This window comes from Gobio gobio, assembly GCF_949357685.1.
Source record: "Gobio gobio genome assembly, chromosome: 10".
Lineage (NCBI taxonomy): Eukaryota > Metazoa > Chordata > Actinopteri > Cypriniformes > Gobionidae > Gobio > Gobio gobio.
In genome coordinates, this window is record NC_137116.1 from 942,520 (window position 1) to 963,097 (window position 20,578).

Below are 20,578 nucleotides of genomic sequence, written 5' to 3' on the forward strand. Positions count from 1 at the left end.
GGTTTGGTTACCTACATTTTTCTAAATAATTATATTCTTTTGTGTTCAACAGAAGAAAGAGTCATACGGGTTATGAAAAGCTTGAGGGCGAGTAAGTGATGACAACATTTTCATTTTTGGCTGAACTATACCTTAAATATTGTTAATATAAAAGTTTAGATTGTGGCTTCAACCAACAGTGACCGATGACTTATTGGAATATATATATTGGACTTATTGTCGAGCGACATATTGGAAAGACTTCATAATAACCACATTTAGTCAATAACAAAAAAAAATATATATATATTTTATCTTGTAACTATAATGAATAATACATGAAATATTTAATAATATCAATATATAATATTTCTTTGTAAATAATAACTTTATATAACTTAACAATATAACTTATGAGATGCATTTAAAATACTTGTAATCAGCTGTAAATTGACATATTTATTAAGTGCTAGAATATATATAGCTAGCTCTGGAAAAAAATAAGAGACCACTTAACACATTATTTATATATATATATAAAAATTACATTCTTCTTTTAAATACAATCAGAGAGTTATATTCAAAAATGTCCTGGCTAATCCAAAGCATTATAATGGCAGCCCAAAAAAGTGCATCCATTCATTATATAAGTAATTCCACACGGCTCCAGGGAGTTAATACAGTTAATAAACCTTTCTTCCGACGGACCACCTTCCGTATTCAACTTACGAAGAAAGTGTAACGCCTCTCGCAGTTCAAAAGGCTTACACTACGTTCTACGTCATCGTCTAGCAAGTTAAGCTTTTTCCAGAAGTTGAATACAGAAGGCGGTCTGGCGGAAGCTATATTTTACTTTATGACGTGTTAAATAGGGATATTTTTCTAACACAAACCCATCAATTAGCTTCAGAAGGCCTTTATTAACCCCCCGGAGCCGTGTGGATTACTATTATAATGGATGGATGCACTTTTTTTTTGGCTTCAAATTTTGGGCTGCCATTATAAAGATTGGAAGAGCCAGGACATTTTTAATATAACTCTGATTGTATTCGTCTGAAAGAACACCGTCATATATACCTAGGCTTGAGGGTAAGTAAATCATGGGGTAATTTTCATTTTTGAGCGATGAACTATGGGGGAGATAGGGCTGGGCGATTTTTCTGATTAATTACGAATTTAATGTTTTGCCCAAGTGGCGACCTCCCCCAGTTTCTCTTGATGCCAATACGGAAGTGACATAAACTGCAATTCATCGACTGGCCGCTAGGGACAGGCTCCAAAAGAGAGCAGAATCTCATCGAGCCCCATGTTAAAATGCCCATCTTTACAGCAGAAAAAAAAAGAAGAATTATTCATAATTTGTTTTGGCCTACTACCACCACCACAGTGAAATGGCATTTTTTGACAAACTGAGGCAGGCTGATGCTGCTAGCAAACAAAACGGGCTACACAATCTAAAAAAAAAAAAATTTAAAAAAAAAAGGTTATCTTACACCTCTCCGCAAAATGAAGCTAAATCCGATCTTCAATATCCGCGCTATATGCACATTTAACGGAGTTCACGTCAACAAAAGCAACAGATATGAGCTGCACTAATTCATCAGCTCATTAGATCAAAGAACGCAATATGAGAACGAGCGACCTAAGCACTGGTAAGAAGAGCATTTAGCCTCATTAGATTTAATGAAGATGATTGTGTTTTTGAGCTTTTAAGACTAAGCCTATTTTCAGTTTCACTTGCGGCAGTTTGCGTGTTGGCTTGCTTTACTGTGGCGATGCGTGTTGCATAGCACCGTACTCTAAACACTCTGCGAGCCAGTCTTGACAATCGCAATATCATGGTCTCATGTTGTTTCCACCAGTGCAGCACAATATCATTGTTTCTTTTAATTAATTAATGTCTTAAATATAAAATGAAGGAGAAGCCTAAAAAAGGCCCGAAGCCCAGCCCGCGTTTGAGGTATGACGTGAAAAACATAAATGCAGGGCTCTAGAAAATAGTAAACGTGTGCATAAGTGACCGATTTCAGCCGCAGCTTCAGCGTCTATTTAGAGGTTGGGACGCTTCAGATTCCAGAGAGCATATGATTGGACAGAAGATGTGATGAGAAGGTGAAGTCCGCGGTGGTGTCATAAAAATCTGTGATCTATTTTAGCGGAAGTGAGAGACTAAGTTTTGAATGCTTATATCTCCTAAATGCGAATAGTGTCATTGTTTTGGAACACACCAGCTTATTCATAACCTTAAGGCTTACATATTCATACTAAAAGCTAAAAAACTAAAATTTGGATTTCAGGGGGCCTTTAAGAGAAGAAAATGATCTGACCACACAATGGCGATGTTGCAGACTTTTTTGCCACCTTACATGCCACATTAACCAAGAAGTTAAACTAGACGAAACATTTTTTATTGCCAGTTTTAACCATTGAGCACCAACAATATAATTATATTATGGAGACTACTCTGTGTCTATTCACTAGTGCCCGTTATCGAACAAAGTATGCAAGATGCAATTAACAATCATGCTGCCTATACCTTAATTTTACATTGGTACATGAGATGCATTTTACATTCAAAACATTTGCTTAGTGTCACTGTTAGACAATGAGAGACGTATTTTATTTGCGCTGACTAACCATTTGATTATTTTGTGTTTATAGAGAGAACTGAGACCAAATGTTTAATCTGCCTTCATCATCAGCGATTATGATGGCCATCATCTGGTCACAGGGAAAAAATGAGAACTTTCCCTATGATGAGACCCTGCAGTACCTGCTCATTCTGTGCACCAAAGTAGCTTTGAACACATTCGTTTTGTCTTTCTGGAGGCATAGCATTCTCAAGTCACTCCTGGGGCTCTGCAGCGTCTCCATGTACGTGGCAGACGTGCTGTTGGTCTGTGCGGTCTTCAGCGCATGGATCCTCAAAGAACACCTACCCACCTCTACCTCGATGTGCTTCATCCTAGCTCATGGATCAGCTGTCTACACCCTGCTTCCTGTACTCATACTCATCGCTGGGGCGTTTGACTATGCTAGCTACCCAAACCTAGACATTACCCGCAGCTCTCGGAGCAGGGTTGTTAGTTACTGCATTTTGGTTGTGCTTATGTGGGCATCAGCCTTCGTTTTCACCTACCACTACACCGACACACAACCTATAGAGATTTACAAAGACAAGTTGAGAGTGCTAGTGTGTCGTGTTCGCGGATCTACCGTAGTGTTTCAATTTAGTATGCAGATATCTATTGCGGTGGGTCTCATACTTCTGCTTCATTTTAAGAAACTGATTGGTTGGACCAGTAGAGCCAATAAACTGGCAGAGCTGAGAAACCCAGCGTTTGATCCTGATCAAGACTTCCCTTATAGTCAATTTGGGGAATGTGGAAAATCGGAAATTCAAGAAAGTTCCCCTCCCCTCTTTGTCAGTCTGACACTAGGTTTTGCTTTGAACTGGGTGCCCTACCTGTTGATGTGTTTGACATGTACCTTGTTGGGTTTTTTGGTGCCAGCTTATGCCAGTGTCAACCTTCTGTGGATGGCCTGTGCCAATAGTGTACTGGTTGGCATTGCCTATTGGTTCAGAAGTGACAGGATTGGACCTTACAGCAAATTCCCAGATGACACTTGTTTTTGGAACATCTACTGGGACTTGAGCAACGGAACATCAACTGTGGACACAAAGCTACCTACGAGATTATCCATAATGGTTCACAAGCCCACTAAGCCTTTTCAGGAGATCTAGTCTAAAAAGTTATACGGCTGGCATGATACTCTCCTGCCAAACATACATGTTATAAGAAAGTTCAAATCTATAGCTCTGTTCCAAAATCGCAATGTCGATGCAGCAACAGATCTTTTCTTTCGTATCGTTAAGTACATGTTCACGATATTTTATCAAAAAAATGTAAGGACTTGATTCAATCCATCGGCTGTTGATTAGATTTATAGATGTCGCTGTTGCGCTCAAAAATGTTGATTGTGGAGGGGGAAGGGTTTAAGAGGATTTAATGATTGGAGAAGTCCAGAGAATGCCTATGGTTTCACAAAAGACCGAGTTATTTTGATATATTACTAGGTAATAAAAAAATAAAAATAACATGGATGAGTCATTCACAGTAAGATCTATAACATGCACTTATAAAATAGATGGATTTAAGTAGCATAATTGTGCCATTTTCTAAGACATTTAAAATTAAGCAAGTATATGTAAATTTCACAAATTATGTAATCCCAGAATGCATTGCTACAAGCTAAATTAAAATAAATAAACATCCATGACAGATAAGTCAAGAGAAATGTTTGATATACTTCAATTTAATTAACATTTGACTATTTTTAATATTTGTGTGTTATGTATGTTTGTAACTATCACACTGTGTCTAATCTGGACATGGGTGGCATGGTGAAAGAAAAAGCAAATCTGGATGCAGCACAGAGCCATGATGAGTCCCCGACAGTGAATTGCTGGCCCATTCTATTTCTGACATACACCACACACTTGCCCTACTTTGGACACAGAGTATTAGATTTGCAATAGTTACTGTGATAAGTCCAATGTAGACACAGTGATAGAGTATCACAAGTTGAGTCCGAAATGACACTGTGCACTATGTACTCAAGCGCCTAGTGCAGTATTTCCCAACCATGGTCCTAGAGTACCTCCAAAACTGCACATCTTTGATGTCTTTATTATCTGACACACCCAGCTGGTGTGTTGAATCAGGTGTGTTTGATTAAAGGGATAGTTCACCCAAAAACTAAAATTCTTTCATCATTTACTCACCCTCAAGTTGTTCCAAACCTGTATGAGTTTCTTTGTTCTGCTGAACACAAAAGAAGATAGAGAGAGGAATGTTTGTAACCAAGCAGATAGAGCAACTATTGACTACCATAGTAGGAAAAAAAATACTATGGTAGTCAATAGTTGCTCTATTTTTTTTTTTTTTTTTACAAACTTTTGTGTTCAGCAGAACAAAGAAACTCATACAGGTTTGGAACAACTTGAGGGTGAGTAAATGATGACAGAATTTTAGTTTTTGGGTGAACTATCCCTTTAAGACATCTAAACTGTGCAGTGCAGAGAACCACTGGTCTAGTGTATGAATTCTATAAGGCTATTTATTTTGGCTATTTATTTATTACATCTAACATCAGAGTCTGTGCCTGGTACAGTATTTTCTGTGCGTCAGCGTGTCCCGTCTCTGGCCTGTGTTAACATCCTTTTTACAGACTTCAAAATATTTCTACACAAATTAATTCTTTTGGAAATGACTGATGATTTAGGGGAGGTAAAGGCAGGTGATTGTGTGTTTTGAGCAACAGGAAAAAAAGATCATATTCGCTAACATCAGAAAAATAAAAAATAGATTAGAAACTCTTTAAAAACTGGCTATCATTCTCACTGAATTGCATTGTAAGAATTCACAATTTTTTTACTGGCCAACTGGTTTTCGACACCATTTAATATGGTTGCCAATGCTGATTTTTACTCTCAAATGTTGATTTTAGAAACAAGTTATGTGAGCTGATTATATAAAGCAGAACTCAAATGGATCTCAAATGGGTCTCAGTCCGCTTCCAAATGAACTCTGGTGTTGTTTGGTGCACACCAGGGTTCGAATGGCACAGATCACACTTAGGGTGTGTTCACACCTGGCATGTTTGGTTTGATTAAAATGAACCCTGGTGCGATTGCTCAGTTAGTGCGGTTCATTTGAACATATGTGAATGCTGCCATCCGAACCCTGGGGCCTCATTTATAAAACTTTCCATAGATTTCATCCTAAAATGTATGTACGCACAAAATTCAGCTTTATAAAACCATGTGTACGCCAGAACCTGCACAAAAATCTCATTCTAAATCCCAGCCAGCAGAAGATTGTGCGTATGTGCATCCCCACCCTATCTCCTCCCCGAAATCACCATATATGGAGCTTACAACGCCTAGTATGCATAACCTCATCTGCATATCATTTCAATGCATATTCCCAATTTCCCATCCACGTGACACCATGTTTAACACTGTCAAAGGTACAAGACATTGAAATATATTAAATGCAGACTATCAATGCCATTTGTGCCTTACACATTGCCTTTTTATGTTTTAGAATAAATACATCAAAATATCCATAAAAACAAAATTATCTGAAAAGTATTTTATACTTTTTTTTATAAAGTTGATTCATTCATTTCCACTGGCCAAATTTAATTCAAAATATTTAGTTCATTTTAAACAATTCAAATCAAATCACATTCATGCAGTTTTGCTGGTAATGTGAACATATAGGATGTGGCTATTTTTAATGGAAACTGATAGGCCTATATTTATTTATTGCAGTGTAAATACAATTGTCTGACTCAGTATTTTAAAAAGGAAACATGCAAATCTTAACTTTTTCTTCAAGTTCCTCAAATAAAGTGGTTTTATTCACAATTTTGTGAAGATGTCTTTACACTCCATGTCCGTGCAGCTGTGGTTGTACAGTAAGCTATTATCATTGGACCTATTCGGACAATGGACTGTTCGACCACCGAAACCTGCAGTGTCTGTAATATTGAAGTAAGTGTGCATCACTGATCATCGTTCTCGCTGAAACATATTTTTTTTCATAACATGAGATCAGCAGTTTAGTTTAAAGAGGAATTTTTGGAATAAGCCTATATTTAATCCTTGCTGTCGTTAAAACAGTGTGTCACAGGAAAAATTATCAAAAGCACATCCACATCTAAAGTTTAAAATCTGAGTAATGACTTTATTTAATTTCAGTGCATATCGCCATTAATGAAACTGGAACATTAATGTAAATGTGTATATCAAAATGAAAAGTGTTTAAAAATTGTTCTTACGTCATTACTTTTCTCACTCTAGTAAAAGAGTTTGTAGGCATGGGTCAGAGTTTGCGTGCAAGTGCAAAAATTTTCCCATCAAGTTTGTTTTTATAAATCACAACTTATGCATCGGAAGTGGCGTGTGCTCTTTTGTGCGTACGCCCTGGTGTGAACCCTGAAAAGGACCGAATGCTCAGGCATATTGGTAGTCACGATGTTGCTCATCACAGTTCAGTACAGATATCAGAACCGCGTCTACAGTTTGTTTGTGCTTGTTGTGTGTGTGATGGAGGGATTCCTACCGCTGTTTTGACTCTTTTACACATTTTATAAGCACTTCACGAGTTCTCAGCTGGTCAAAATAGCATCATATGCAGGCTATGTTCACACAACAAGCGCATTTAGCACACAGCATTGTTTTGTATGTTCAGTAAGTTTGGTCTCAAAATAGGCAATCCGTCATAAAGGCAGACCAATCAGGTTGTGAAAGTATCCCTATGCCTTTAGTTTCGGTATCTTTTGGAACGATGATAAATCTGAACGCTAATTGGACCAGGACTAAATGTTATAGGGGTTTTTTTTGGTCCGGACCAAACAAACCAAGGGAACCAAACTACAAGTGTGAACTTAGGGTGCTTAGGGTGCTTTCACACCTGCCTCATTTAGTTCAGTTGAATCACACTAGAGTTCTTTGTCCCCCCTTGGTGTTGTTCATTTGGGCAGGTGTAAATGCAGCAAACGCACTCGGGAGCGCACCAAAAGTGGACCGAGACCTCCTTGAAGAGCCGCTTTCTGATGAGTCTTAATTAAAAATATATAATAATCCTAAAATTAGCGTAATTTTATTTATACAAAATTTAAATGGGTGTAAAAAAATATTTTCAATGAAATCTATCCTCATGTTTTCATAAGATTCACCCAAAGTCACCAATAACCTCTCAAGTGAGTTGCTTTAGGTGAACTAACACAAAGGAACATTAAACCAGTGCCTATAGCAAGGTAAAATGGCCGACACCAAATACAACCCAGATAAACTTGATAAGCAACAAGTGTTGCCAACTATTTTCCAAGGAAATTAGCTAAAGCCTGCCCAAAAAGTCACTAAATGTCGCTACTAGATTACTTTATGCGTAAATTACAATATCCGTGATGCCACCACGTTGTGCTTGCGTTCTGGAAATCATAATGGGTCAAACTAAATTCTTTAAATATAAAGCAAAGAAAGCAGATAAGTGATAAATCTGTGGCAACACTGTGTGCTCTGCTCATGTGTAGCTCACTCATTCACGTCTGTCAGCTGCTGTGTGCGTTCACTGGCATGTGCTGCTGTTCCTCTCAGCCATTCACTGAACAGGGAAGACACAGAGAGAGGTGAGACGGTAGGGAGAAAGCAAGACCTTGCGCTCGCATGACAGTACTGGCGACATTTGTAAAAGTAGCTGACATTTGTCCAAAAAGTCGCTAAATATAGCGACAAAGCCGCTAAGTTGGCAATGCAACATTCAGACCCTTACTGTTTTTTATCTGTTGTCATGTCTCCCTTTATGTTTTCCCATGTTTTCAATTACATTGTATGCAAGGCCACAACAACTAAACACAGCATCCCACTAATAGTCAATAGACTAGGGGTGGGAATCTCACGATACGATACACAATACCTGGCTCACAATACCGATAATATCACGATAAAGCAATTCTGCAATAATCAATATATTGCTAGACAATCCTATAATGATACATTGGGTTATCTGTCTAACTATGAAAACAAAATGCCCATAAAAAGGTTGGGTGCAGGTTTTCTAGACTTTGGACTTAAACGTGGCTGGGGCATCATTAATTTACTCAGACTGGTGTCCACCATCCTGTTAAAAACCTCTTTTTCTTAGGCTAGTTAACTTATGTTCACATTTCCCTTATTCATGTGTTGAGCGCCACCTCGAGGAGCCATGAAGTAGGAACGCTGGGAGCAGGGAAGTCTATTTAGAGTGCCTTATTTTATTAATTAAAATAAAAATATTTGGCGCCAGCATATCAATTCTCATATTGCACGGAGAAGGACAACAATACTGCCCTATCAATATTTTGTCCCACCACTAGTCACTACAATATTATTTTAATACCAAAAATCACCATTACTAGCTATTGCTTAATATCTGAACCAAGTCCATAATACTGTACCAATTAAATTGTACCAACATAATTACTGTTCATTTTTACAATACTGTTGTGTGTATGTGTGTGCAATCAAAATTATTCAACCCCGCAGAGTCTGTAAAAATGTACAAACATAAGCTTTTCTAAGGTTCCAGCATTAAGCATTATGCACCTTGGATGCATATTAAAAGTGATAATGTCAATATATAATTGTAATATTTTGGAGTTATTTATAATTATCATAATTATTCAGCCCCTACTCAACATTGCTGTTTTTAAATCACTATTACGGTAGGGTACGAAAATGTGTTAAAACCTTTGTTTTATATAAATTAGTGGTTAAAACACAATTAAGCCTATGAAAACGATATAACAATGCTTTGGCACATGCATAAATTTAGCGCATTAGAAAATATGGCCAAGACAAAGGAGCTCTCACTAAAGTTAAGAGTGAAGGTTACTTTATTACATCAAAAAGGCTATTAGAACATCTCAAGTGCCTAGAGACAGTATACTGTATGGTACCATAGTAAATATTCCAGGGCATGGCAGAAAAAGCACCATTTCAACAAAGGGAAAGGGTAAAACCCTCAAATTACTATCAAAGATTTACTAGATTACCTGATTTTAAAAAAAATTATATTATTATTATTATTATTATTAAGTGAAGAATATAAGGAGAACACATAAAGGCTGACTTAAATATGCTGAAATGTATTTGGATTGGCCTGTGGAATTCTGGAAAAATGTTTTATGGATGAGACCAAACTGGAACTTTTTGGACCCATGAATTGGCAGTACGTCTGACACAAAAAAAGGCATGGTTTCTGATGAGAAGAACACCATCCATAGGGTCAAACAAACATGGAGATGTGTCAGTCTTGTTATTATAAGGTGCTTTGCTGCTGCAGCAGTAAATTATTGACCATGTGACCAGTGTCATGGATTATTTGAAGTATCAGGTCATTTTGGCAAAGATTATGATACCTTCAGTGCCTAAACTGAAGCTTCACTGGAAGCTTATGATGGATAGATGGACTTTTATGGACTTCAACAACAGAAACAGCCATTCACTGTCATTATAAAACTTGGAAGAAACCAGGCCATTTTTGAATATAACTCCGATTGTAACTTACTCGTCTGAAAGAATCATATACAGGATGACTTGAGGGCGAATAAATCATGGGCTAATTTTCATTTTTGAGTTAACTATCACTTTAAACAGAGCTTTAAAAAAATGAAACCACTTCATAGAGAGGAGTAAGTTAACCACTGAAATAAGTAAGAAAATGACACTTGATAATCAAGCAGTAAAGTTGAGACCACGAGCATTTAGAAATCAAGCGAGAGTAGTATCTTGGCAGTTTAATGTGTTCTCTGGTGCACCAAATGCAAAAAAAATTCAATTTCAGTAGCGCACAAGTTTAAAAACGGATGTGCGTGACTTAATGTCAGTTAAGTTAACTTAGCTGATCTGCTAATGAAGACAGCAGTGGAATTTAAACTTACTTGCCCTCCAATGGTGACGTCGAAAAACACTATCGGGTTATTGGGATTTGAAGGCTGGACGTTCATGGTTGTTTTCAGGCTTATATTACTCCAGACTGCAGAAATATGAGCTATTAATGTTTCCCAATTTTCACACCATGAGTATCATATGAACGATTCAAAAACGTTTACACATGACGTCACTACGGTAGCCAGGAGGACTTTCTACGGATACTACCGAGGGACAATTAGGACTAAATATTAATCTTTCACCGCATTTAAACTCGGGATTTTTTTCCTCTAGGAGACTTTTTTTTTTAATAAAGCCGATACTGCAACAAACGGAGAGAAAAGCATGTCAATCAAAATAGATTTTAATAAAGGGTTAAATACTAGAAATTAGACTACAATGTGTACCAACTCTACCCAAGTCTGCATTAGTGCCACGGTTAAATGAAGCCGTTACTGCCATCTTGTGTTCAAAAAGAATGGAGCCCACGCACACATTGAAGCAGCTGGTTTTACACACAGACTGTTGCTTCTAACAACTAGTTCTTTGACAGTGTTTTGTTGTTTGTTTGTTTTTATTCAGAACCATTAAGTCTTAAATTTAAGCCTTCAGAAACTTGGATTGACGGTTCAATAAAGAAGACAATAAAAGTTACAATCGTTTGAACAGATGTGCTGTGGACTGTGGAAGATTAATTTTCCCTTTAGATGGTATTTTACATTTAAAATATATTCTTCTCCAATCACGGTTAGAAGGTTGTCACAAGGTTTGCATTGTGAAAACGTACTTAATAAACAAGATAAATAAAATAAACAAAATCTCATTGTCTATGGTAGTTGATTACTCATGGAGTACTAGTAAAGCTGTGATGACCACATTAAATAATTAAAAACAATTTAACAATTAAAAACAAATAGTAAAAAACAGCAAGAGTACCATGAATATGTTTCTTGTATATACACATCCTTTATTAAGAGTTACATATATTTTACACCATATATTTAGTCAGCGCTCACTGGAAGTTCCTTCGGCTGGGGCCCAGGCACAACAGGGAATTTTGGTTTTCCAGAAACCTCACTGTGAAACAAAAAGGGGAAAATGTCAATAGATGAAATGACAATGGTTATCATGGAAAGGCATAATGTGATACAATTTTAACCCCTTTTTTCCAGCAAAATCTCAATGAAATTTAGACTCAAGTAAAAGGTATTAAAATATATAGCATTGAATATGTTTTCATATTTTATCATGTTAAAACCCTGGCTAATACATGCACAAATCGACTAATAAGGCATCAAAAAAGTCACCAAATAAGGAAAACTAAAATAAACAATGACAAAATGCTGCTCATGACTTTACATACCACTTGCAGAATGTGCAAGATGCTAATAATATTAAAAGAAAATTAGGGGATAATACAAACTGCATGTTATTTTTAGTACTGTCCTGAATAAGCAATTTTTCATAACGGATGTTTACATACACCGATGAGCCAAAGCATTATGAACACCTGCCTATTATGCTGTTGGTCTACCGTGTTTTGCCAAAACAGCGCCGACCCACAGAGGCATGGGCTCTACAACAGGGGTTGTCAAACCTGTCCTGGAGGACCCCCAGCACTGCACTCCCTCATCTAACACACCTGATTCAACTCATTAGTAGAGACTGCAACACCTAAATTGGGTGTGTCAGATAAGGGAGACACAAAATGTGCAGGGCTGGAGGTGCTCCAAGACAGGTTTGACAGTCCCTGCTCTACAAGACCCTGAAGTGGTCCTGTGGTATCTGGCACAAAGATGTTAGCAGTCCTGTAGGTTGTGAGGTGGATATAACTTGTTGGTCCAGCACATCCCACAGATGATCAATTGGATTGAGATGAGGAGAATTAGGAGGCCAGAGCAACACCTTGAACCTAATTCCTCAAACCATTCCTGAACAATGTGTGCAGTGTGGCAGAGTGCATTATCCTGCTGAAGGAGGCCACTTCCACCAGGGATCACCATTGTCATGAAGGGGTGTACATGGTTGCAACAATGTTTAGGTAGGTGGCACATGTCAAATTTTGGCCCAGAAAATTTGCCAGAGAAAATTGCCCAGAGCATCACACTCCCTCCACCGCCTTGTCGTCATCCCAGAGTGTATCCTGGTGCCATCACTTCCACAGGTAAACGCCACACATTTACACAGCCGTCCACGTGATGTAAAAGAAAACAGGACTCATTGGATCAGACGGCTTTTTTACACTGCTCCGATGTCCAGTTTCTGCTTCGCAGCCCCTTACGCATCACAATGTGATGCACTGTGCATTCCTCCCAAAACCATCATAAAAATTGTGTGTGACTTGTGCCAGAGTAGACTTTCTGTTGGCTCGGACCAGACAGGATAGCCTCGTGTCCTCGTGCATCGGTGAGCCTTGGGCGCCCAACACCGTCGCCGATATGTGGTTTGTCCCTCATCGGATTACTGTTGGTAAATTCTCACCAATGCTGAACAGGAGCAAACCACAGGCCACTCTGACCCAGTGCCCTTTACATAACAATTTGGCCCTTGTTAAAATTTATCATATCTTTATTCCTGCCCATTTAATCTGCATCCAACACGTTCATTACGAGAACTGATAGTCTGCTAACCATCTCTACCCAGACCTATGACTGGTTATAATGTTTTGGCTCAGTAGTTTATAATCCACAAAATAATAACTGAATTTACCAAAAAATAATCAGTTCAAAAGTTGACATACCCTTGAATCTTAATACTGTTTGTTGTTTTCTGGATGATCAACGACTGTTTTATGTTCTGTGATAGTTGTTCATGAGTCCCTTGTTTGTCCTGAGCAGTTAAACTGAGCACTGTTCCTTCAGAAAAATCCTCCAGGTCCTGCATATTCATTGGTTTTCTAACATAGTCTGCATATTTTACCCTTTCCCAACAGTGACTATGATTTTAAGGTCCCATCTTTTCACACTGAGGACAACTGAAGGATTCATACATTTATTAAACGTATACTATTAAAAAAGGTCAAAACGTTCAATGATGCTTAAGACGGCAACACAGTGCAGTAAGAGTGGTGTACATTTAACTTATTTTGTTTTTTTCCCCATTTAGCACTACCCTTCAGAAGCTACCCAAGACGATTCCCTGAAGACAAAATAAGTACAATTTACCCTGATCATTTGAAGAGTAATGCATTACTTATTACTTTCTAAACCAGCTGAACAATACAAGGATAGACATGAAACTGCTCTTTTAATTCTTTCAAATAAATAATATTAAAATTGCATAAATTATTCTTGAACTGACCAAACAAAGCATTTAAAGGGTGAAGGTTACATTAAAACATACATTTTAACATTAGACGTTAAATTTTGCATTGAAGTATTTCATACCTTACTTTTTCAAGGGGAAAGTAATTAAATTACTTAGTAATGCATTACACCCAAATCTGTTAATAACAAGCAAGCAAAATATTCATAAAACAAACCAAATAATGACTTCCACTGTCAAGAAAAATAACTTTTTTTTTTGAGACTGAGGTTCTTAATTCAGAACAAATTAAATATTTATCAATTTCCTGAGTAGATGCAATCTTACCAAATCTAGATACATAAAGGGTTCATTACACTGTATTATTTACATACGAGATTCTCCAAATAGTTATTCACAGCCTAGCTAACGATTGTTGTTCAGCTGCCTATCAAGGTACTTTTTTTATTGAAGTGGCTTGTATAAAGGAATGCCTGCTAAAAACATAAAATATACACTGTAGAAAATATTTTTTAAATAATTTTAATTAAGAGATGCCAACCCACCTTCCAGCTGTTAGGGCCTTCTGTGAAGACATGATCACAGTTGGTGGAACAGACTCTCTGCGTCCATCTCTCTGACAGTAGTAGTTATTTGCAAATTTATGGCTGGGTCCAACAGGAAGTTTGGGTGGTGGCTGAGTCCTAACATCAATTAAATTAATAAATATTCACCATGGTTTAATGATTGCACTCACTGACATAACTTATTTTGAAAATAAGGTTATTATAGTAAACATAAATACGGAAATATCTTGGGCAGTTCACATTACTGCACTTTACTGTCTTCAAATAAAAAAAGTATGTGTGTACTAGGTATAATTATTATGTATATATAAATACACACACATGCATGTATATATTTAAGAAAGAAATAGTTATATTTATATATATAAATTATATATATTAATTAGTTAACTACTTTAGTTAACATGAACTAAGAATTAACAATACTTCTACAGCATTTATTAATCTTAGTTCATCACTGTGAACTAGCATGAACAAACAATAAACGACTTTTTTATAATAATTCTAACATTAACAAAGATTAATACTGTAATAAATGTGTTGCTAACAATGAGCAACACATTTATTACAGTACTTATTAATATGTGTTAATGTCATTCTAGTTATATAAATAATGTTAATGAATGATACCTTATTTGAAAGTGTTACCGATAATCCATTTCAAGACCACAAAGTAGCCTACTAATGTGAAATATGCAAAAATATCTACCTCTTTGCAATTTCATTGTACCGAAGTTGTAGTTTTGATTGAAGATCTTGCTGTTAATGAACGAGAAAAGTGAATGTAACTTATACTGAACAAAATATCTAGACATGAAAACCGCTGGGGCTGTATTACATCCTAACTCATTATATTTTCTGTTTAGTAACGCTGAGAGCAATTTCACTGAGGAAATAGATCTTTTTAACCCTTAAGACAAGAATTAAGATGTGAAGTTTCTGTAATACAGCCTCTGCTTACTAACAGAATACACACATACACCGACGTTTTTCTCTACCTGTTGTCATACTGCACATCTAACAATGCATGACTGATAAATTATTAAAATCATTATCTTCATCATCTCACCCCTGACAAATAATTCCTCAGTCTCTGGATAATTTTTGTAGCCGACGCCATAGTTGGTGTCAAGGTGAAATCGCTGTTCACTGTGAATCTGTTGCAGAATCAGTTTCGGCTGAACGAGACCTCACAATCATGAAGAGAATGTAAGGGAGTCAGGCTGATCCTGGGTCAGATGCAGCAGGAGCGAAATGACCAGCGGGCCGGAAGTCTTCTTCTTATTCTCTGGTTCAGTCACCGTCACATCCGCAAGAGCTACAGAATTTCGCGCCACCTGTCGTATAAAACGCAAACTTACGAGATGAAAAGGAAAACATACTATTAATCACCTATTTAACCACTTTAAACCGTTTAGAGAGAGAGAGAGAGAGAGAGAGAGAGAGAGAGAGAGAGAGAGAGAGAGAGAGAGAGAGAGAGAGAGAGAGAGAGAGAGAGAGAGAGAATGACCGATAATGGATGGTTGTAACAATTGTGACATTTCTGTCTGCACCTTGGAGATTAAAACTCTTTACCAGTGTCAGCTATTAAATGTATCTTTGCAGCACAAACAGAAAATGTGTGGTTTTGATTCAAACACAAAGAGTGAAATGTTACAATTCACCCCATAGTTGTAACAGACCCTGGGGTGAGATGTAACATTATGATATCCACTGGGGTGAGATGTAACATTATGAAATAAGGATTATGACAACAACAAAAAAGTTTTGAACATTTGTTTTATTGTTATGCAACACAGGCCTTTTAACATAATTGATGTGCATGTGTGTAACAAAAATTAATAAAATGAACAAATGCTCATTTTACGTCCCTCAATTTGTCTTTCTCCTCCTGGAGGGCCACCATCCTGCAGAGTTCAGCTACAACCCCAACTACGCACCTGAACCAGCTAATCAAGGTCTCTAGAAATGTCCAGACAGGTGTGTTAAGGCAAATTGGAGCTAAACTCTGCAGGACAGTGACCCTCCAGGCACCCCTGATAGGCAGAGAGAGAGAGAGAGACCGAGCTGTGCAAAATCTTGCTGCGAGTTCAGCGCAAAACCCCAAATAATGCCTGTAGAGCAGAATTAGGACTATACCCCCTTGTGATAACCATTCAAAAAAGAGCCATTAAATTCCATGCCCACTTAAAAAATAGCGATGAACAGACCCTCCATCACAAAGCCCTGACCTACCAACAGCTGAAGCCAGAGAACAACGCCCTCGGCCGATTGGTCTTAGAGCTGACGTCACAAACAGACAATAAAAACACAGCCAGACCAAACCAAATCATTCAAACACAAAAAGAAAAATACCTCAAACATTGGACAGACGCAACAGACAAACAGAGTAAACTGGAATGCTATTTGGCCCTGAACAGAAATTATGAATTGGCAGGATACCTGAGTAAAGTGAGTGACCCTAAACTGAGGAAAGTCCTGAGCATGTACAGACTCAGTGAACACATGCTACGTAAGCTACCAACTGTGGAAATATTAGAAGATTACACTTTTTTATTGCTGTTTATTTTCATGTCATTTCTATTTTATTTTTATTATTTATTCTTTTTTTTCTTCTTTTTTTTTATCGTATAGTGTTATGAATGCTTTGGCAATGTAAAGATTTCTTTCACCATGCCAATAAAGCTATTTGAATCTTGAATCTTGAATTTTGAGAGAGAGAGAGAGAGAGAGAGAGAGAGAGAGAGAGAGAGAGAGAGAGAGAGAGAGAGAGAGAGAGAGAGAGAGAGAGAGAGAGAGAGAGAGAGAGAGAGAGAGAGAGAAGGTATAAATACAACAAAAAATTTACTTAGGGTACCCTGTAATATGCTTCATTTATGTTACAACTAACCAGAGTCTTGCTGTTATAACCTTGTAGCCATGATCTAGCTCACCTAACAGCCAAAACATTAGCACTAACAACTTGCATGAAAAATATCTACACAGACACACAATACACATAATTTAACTTTGAAGAGTTTTAACTACAAAGCAGGAATTGCCGTAACAAAAATAAAGGAAGTAAAAAAAAAGTAACTTTCTTACATCAAAATGTGTTTTTCTATATTCTAAAATTTGATCTGTCTGCCACAGGGCTCCTCTATACGTTTCTCACATATGGAATAAGGACTAAACAGAGTGTGTGTGAAGTGTATCAGGTGATTTGTAAATTGTTCCTGATTGGAGAAATCGGAAGCGTTACAATTACAAGAACCATCCCCGGTCTCCCCTAACTGAACATGTGAATATATGAATAGGCCTATAACAAATTTAGGATAGATTAAATAAGGCCTATCCCTTACGAAACAAAAATATAGCCCATATGGGAATATACTGAAAATATAAAAAGATACATAATAGCTGCATTTCATATGGATGTAACGCATGTCCACTGGATGCAAGTTGATGCGAACCCAAGTGCAGCTTTATTTACACAGTGAACCAATAGCCTACAAATATCCGACTTGACTTGTTCACACAGTCCAATCAGATCTGTTCATAACAACACTATATTTCACAACAGGGCCAGACCCTAGAATATGTTATGTAGCCTATAGGCTTAATGTATCCAATCATTTTACATATTAGGCTTTTATTGTGTGTAGGCCAATCTTTTTTATGCACATACACACGTAGGCTACTAACCATAAGTTACACATAAGAGCTTCATCTCTGCCTGTCTATAGTTAAAATGTGAGAATTTGGGCCCCTTGCATTCATAATAATTGGGTTTCTCGGGGACTTCAATATGGAGCTGGGACATTCAATATGTGTGCCTGACTCAGATCGGTCTAAATGTAGAGCTCTTGAACATGAAGATTACGACGTCGTTTCATGGGTGGGAAGAAATCAGGACCACCCATTCAAAGCGAAGCCAGCAGAAGACGTGTAGCGCCGCCCACGAGCGCGAGCGATACAGTCAAACAGATTATTTCAACTGGATCCCGCCACAGACCGTTAAAAACTCACTAACTCGGAATGAACGCTAACCACTGCTCGTCTGACGGCTGAAAATAAATCAGCACATATCCGGATTGTTATAGCGCAAAAAAACAAAATAGCAAACGTCACCCACAGGGTAAGACAAGTTTCATGACTTCCGAAGGGTAACGTTAGTTGGAAAGTATCAGTAGGCTATGGGAAGCGCTGTTTCTTCTTTACCAGATTGTTCTTACTTTGATTAATGTTTAAGGTTTAGGTTTAACACAATCGATTTAACAACGATAAAGCTTGGCTGTCTCTGCTATAAATTGGTATTTAAATATGTTGTTACGCAAGATGAGAGATAGGCTATGTGATACGGGACTTTATGTCTGTCTTTAAATGACTTTTTTTCTGGCACGTTTAGTGTTTTAACAGCAGTAGCATTTTTAAATGTCCACAGAATAACATAAGTAAAGTTTAAACTGATACAAAGCTTTAGATTAATTAAAGTCTAGATAAGATAAGATACTCATGTGTGCAGCCTATCCCATTATTGCTTCAACAGTAAGGTACAAATGAGTGTCCAATTACTTTATTGATTGGTTGATTTGTTTATTGATTGATTGATTAAAGCACAAACCTTTGGTCTTTGGGGAAATATAACTATTAGATATCTTATATAAGCTATTGATTCAACACAAACTCGTTCTGCATTCATGAAGCTCAACCATTTAACTCTGTTTGTAAAGATATGGTGGTAGCAAATGTATTGAATTAATAGGTATAGTGTATAGGTTTATCAATAACTAGAGAAAAACATTTGGTGCCAAACCAACTATTGAGTCATTAAACTATTTAGTGAGGGGTTAAATCTCAAATTTTATATTCTGAAGTATTTTTCTTTTATTAAAACTAGTGCTGGGGAATCGATTAATCACGATTAATTGCATCCAAAATAAATTGTTGTGTTTACATAAAATATGTGTATTTACAAACTTTTATTTTGTATGTGATTAATCGCGAGTAATTGATTGCCCAGCACTAATCAAAACCTTTAACCTTATTTATTTATTTAATGTTTATTGCAAGAAGGTAATGTTACAAAAAACAGGGTTTTAATTTGCATTCAAACCTGCCCTAAATTATGGTAACAGGATTGCAACAAAAAAATAAGTATGATAAAAGAAGAAAGAAAAAAGGTGACATTAGGTGTTTTGTAGCATGCATACTCATTGTCTTTGTGCATTATTAGGAATGCAATAAATAAATAAATATTATTAAAAAATAATGAATGCTATAGGATCAAAGGGAGAAAAAAGTTCCGAATGAAGAAATATTGCATGACCTTTCCACTATAGTCCACTAAACTGTAATTTGCAGACAAAAATACTATTAACAATTCAGTATTCTGTTGTTGTCCCCCCCAACAAAATCTGTAGCTGGAAAATTAAACTTGCCTCCAAAACACTAAAGAATCACATGCTTCAGGTCTCATGATTCTATTTATGGGCCATTCCCCTCCTGTCTGGGTCGCCCCTCCACTTGCCCTTCTCCTTCTACATATTAAGAAAACATCTAAAGAATTACATTCAGAACAATGCTGAGATGTATACAGTGCTTTGTGATTAAGAAATTCAGTCTGAAATGGCAGATTAATTATGTAATGTTTAGGATTTGGTAGATGCCCATGTAGCCTCTGTATGTCCATGTGATCCTATAATAATAGTAAAACCTGATTGTAATTCATAAACTTGTGTGTTATGGTTCCATTCCACTTCATCCTAAGGCTGGCTTTTGCTACTTTGCAATGATTCACTATTAAATAATACATTTTCATCCTTAATTTAATATAGTTAAATAGTGGGACATGATTTGACTCACTTCCCTGACAAAAGTCATTTGTTCATTCGTTAACGTGGATAATGTATAAGTTGTTTACAGGCGAATAGAGCCTGCAGTGTTCACAGCAGCATGTTCTAGAGACTTTCTCTTCCGCTAAATCACATTATTTGTCGGTATGTGTGGATAATACTGAGCATTGTACCAGCCTGGGAGACAGAGCTCTGTCTGAAAATGTTAAACCAATTAGCACATCACAAAGTTAGTGCCTTTATGTCTGTATGTTTACAGACATCAAAATAATGGAGGTAGTAAGAGCTGTGCCAGTAAACCTCACTCCCCTGGCCTTAAGAGGCGTTTTGCGTCCTTGTTAGCGCGCCCGCCTCCCATGCCAGAGACGCCGGTTCGAATCCCTCTTGGAGCGCGTCAAGTAGACCGGTTACATTTTGTGCTATGACCCGGATGTGAGTGAGGTTTAGGGGGG

General features: G+C 37.1%; 4 protein-coding genes across 5 annotated transcripts in view; 2 read left to right on the forward strand and 2 right to left on the reverse strand.

Moving 5' to 3' along the window:
- ppih (peptidylprolyl isomerase H (cyclophilin H)) overlaps positions 1 to 10,659 on the reverse strand; it is a 32,930-nt gene extending 22,271 nt beyond the window's left edge. The window contains exons 1-2 of one of the 2 annotated variants that reach the window (XM_079827086.1): positions 10,474 to 10,659; positions 8,091 to 8,156 (exon numbers count right to left, since the gene is read on the reverse strand). Coding sequence is in view for 1 of the 2 variants with exons in the window: in XM_079827085.1 (XP_079683211.1) it covers positions 10,474 to 10,539 (66 nt within the window). In the remaining variant the exon portion in view is untranslated. The remainder of the gene's footprint in view (positions 1 to 8,090; positions 8,157 to 10,473) is intronic. The other variant, XM_079827085.1, reaches the window with a different exon arrangement.
- Positions 2,687 to 4,264, forward strand: LOC307132625 (putative G-protein coupled receptor 160; the record flags this gene model as incomplete). Its single annotated transcript, XM_079827084.1, has 1 exon — positions 2,687 to 4,264. The coding sequence occupies one exon, from the start codon at positions 2,687 to 2,689 to the stop codon at positions 3,722 to 3,724; it is 1,038 nt and encodes a 345-aa protein (XP_079683210.1). The 3' UTR covers positions 3,725 to 4,264.
- Positions 10,660 to 11,406: 747 nt separating the features above from the next.
- ndufa7 (NADH:ubiquinone oxidoreductase subunit A7) lies at positions 11,407 to 15,491 on the reverse strand. The gene is made up of 4 exons (XM_079827134.1): positions 15,362 to 15,491; positions 15,002 to 15,051; positions 14,272 to 14,409; positions 11,407 to 11,539 (listed from the first exon to the last, which is right to left on the reverse strand). The coding sequence occupies exons 1-4, from the start codon at positions 15,410 to 15,412 to the stop codon at positions 11,464 to 11,466; spliced, it is 315 nt and encodes a 104-aa protein (XP_079683260.1). The 5' UTR covers positions 15,413 to 15,491; the 3' UTR covers positions 11,407 to 11,463.
- A 2,736-nt stretch (positions 15,492 to 18,227) lies between these two features.
- Positions 18,228 to 20,578, forward strand: part of kank3 (KN motif and ankyrin repeat domains 3) — a 30,841-nt gene continuing 28,490 nt past the window's right edge. The window contains exon 1 of the mRNA XM_079827494.1: positions 18,228 to 18,409. The gene's annotated coding sequence lies outside the window, so the exon portion shown is untranslated. The remainder of the gene's footprint in view (positions 18,410 to 20,578) is intronic.

What these genes read in the sequence shown, in the direction of transcription:
- ndufa7 (XM_079827134.1), bottom strand. Translation starts at nt 15,412, where the DNA reads ATGGCGTCGGCTACAAAAATTATCCAGAGACTGAGGAATTATTTGTCA. An exon ending in TGAGGAATTATTTGTCAGGG is followed by an intron (nt 15,052 to 15,361) that starts GTGAGATGATGA and finishes GTTCATTAACAG; the next exon opens with CAAGATCTTCAATCAAAACT. An exon ending in AAGGCCCTAACAGCTGGAAG is followed by an intron (nt 11,540 to 14,271) that starts GTGGGTTGGCAT and finishes TTTGTTTCACAG; the next exon opens with TGAGGTTTCTGGAAAACCAA.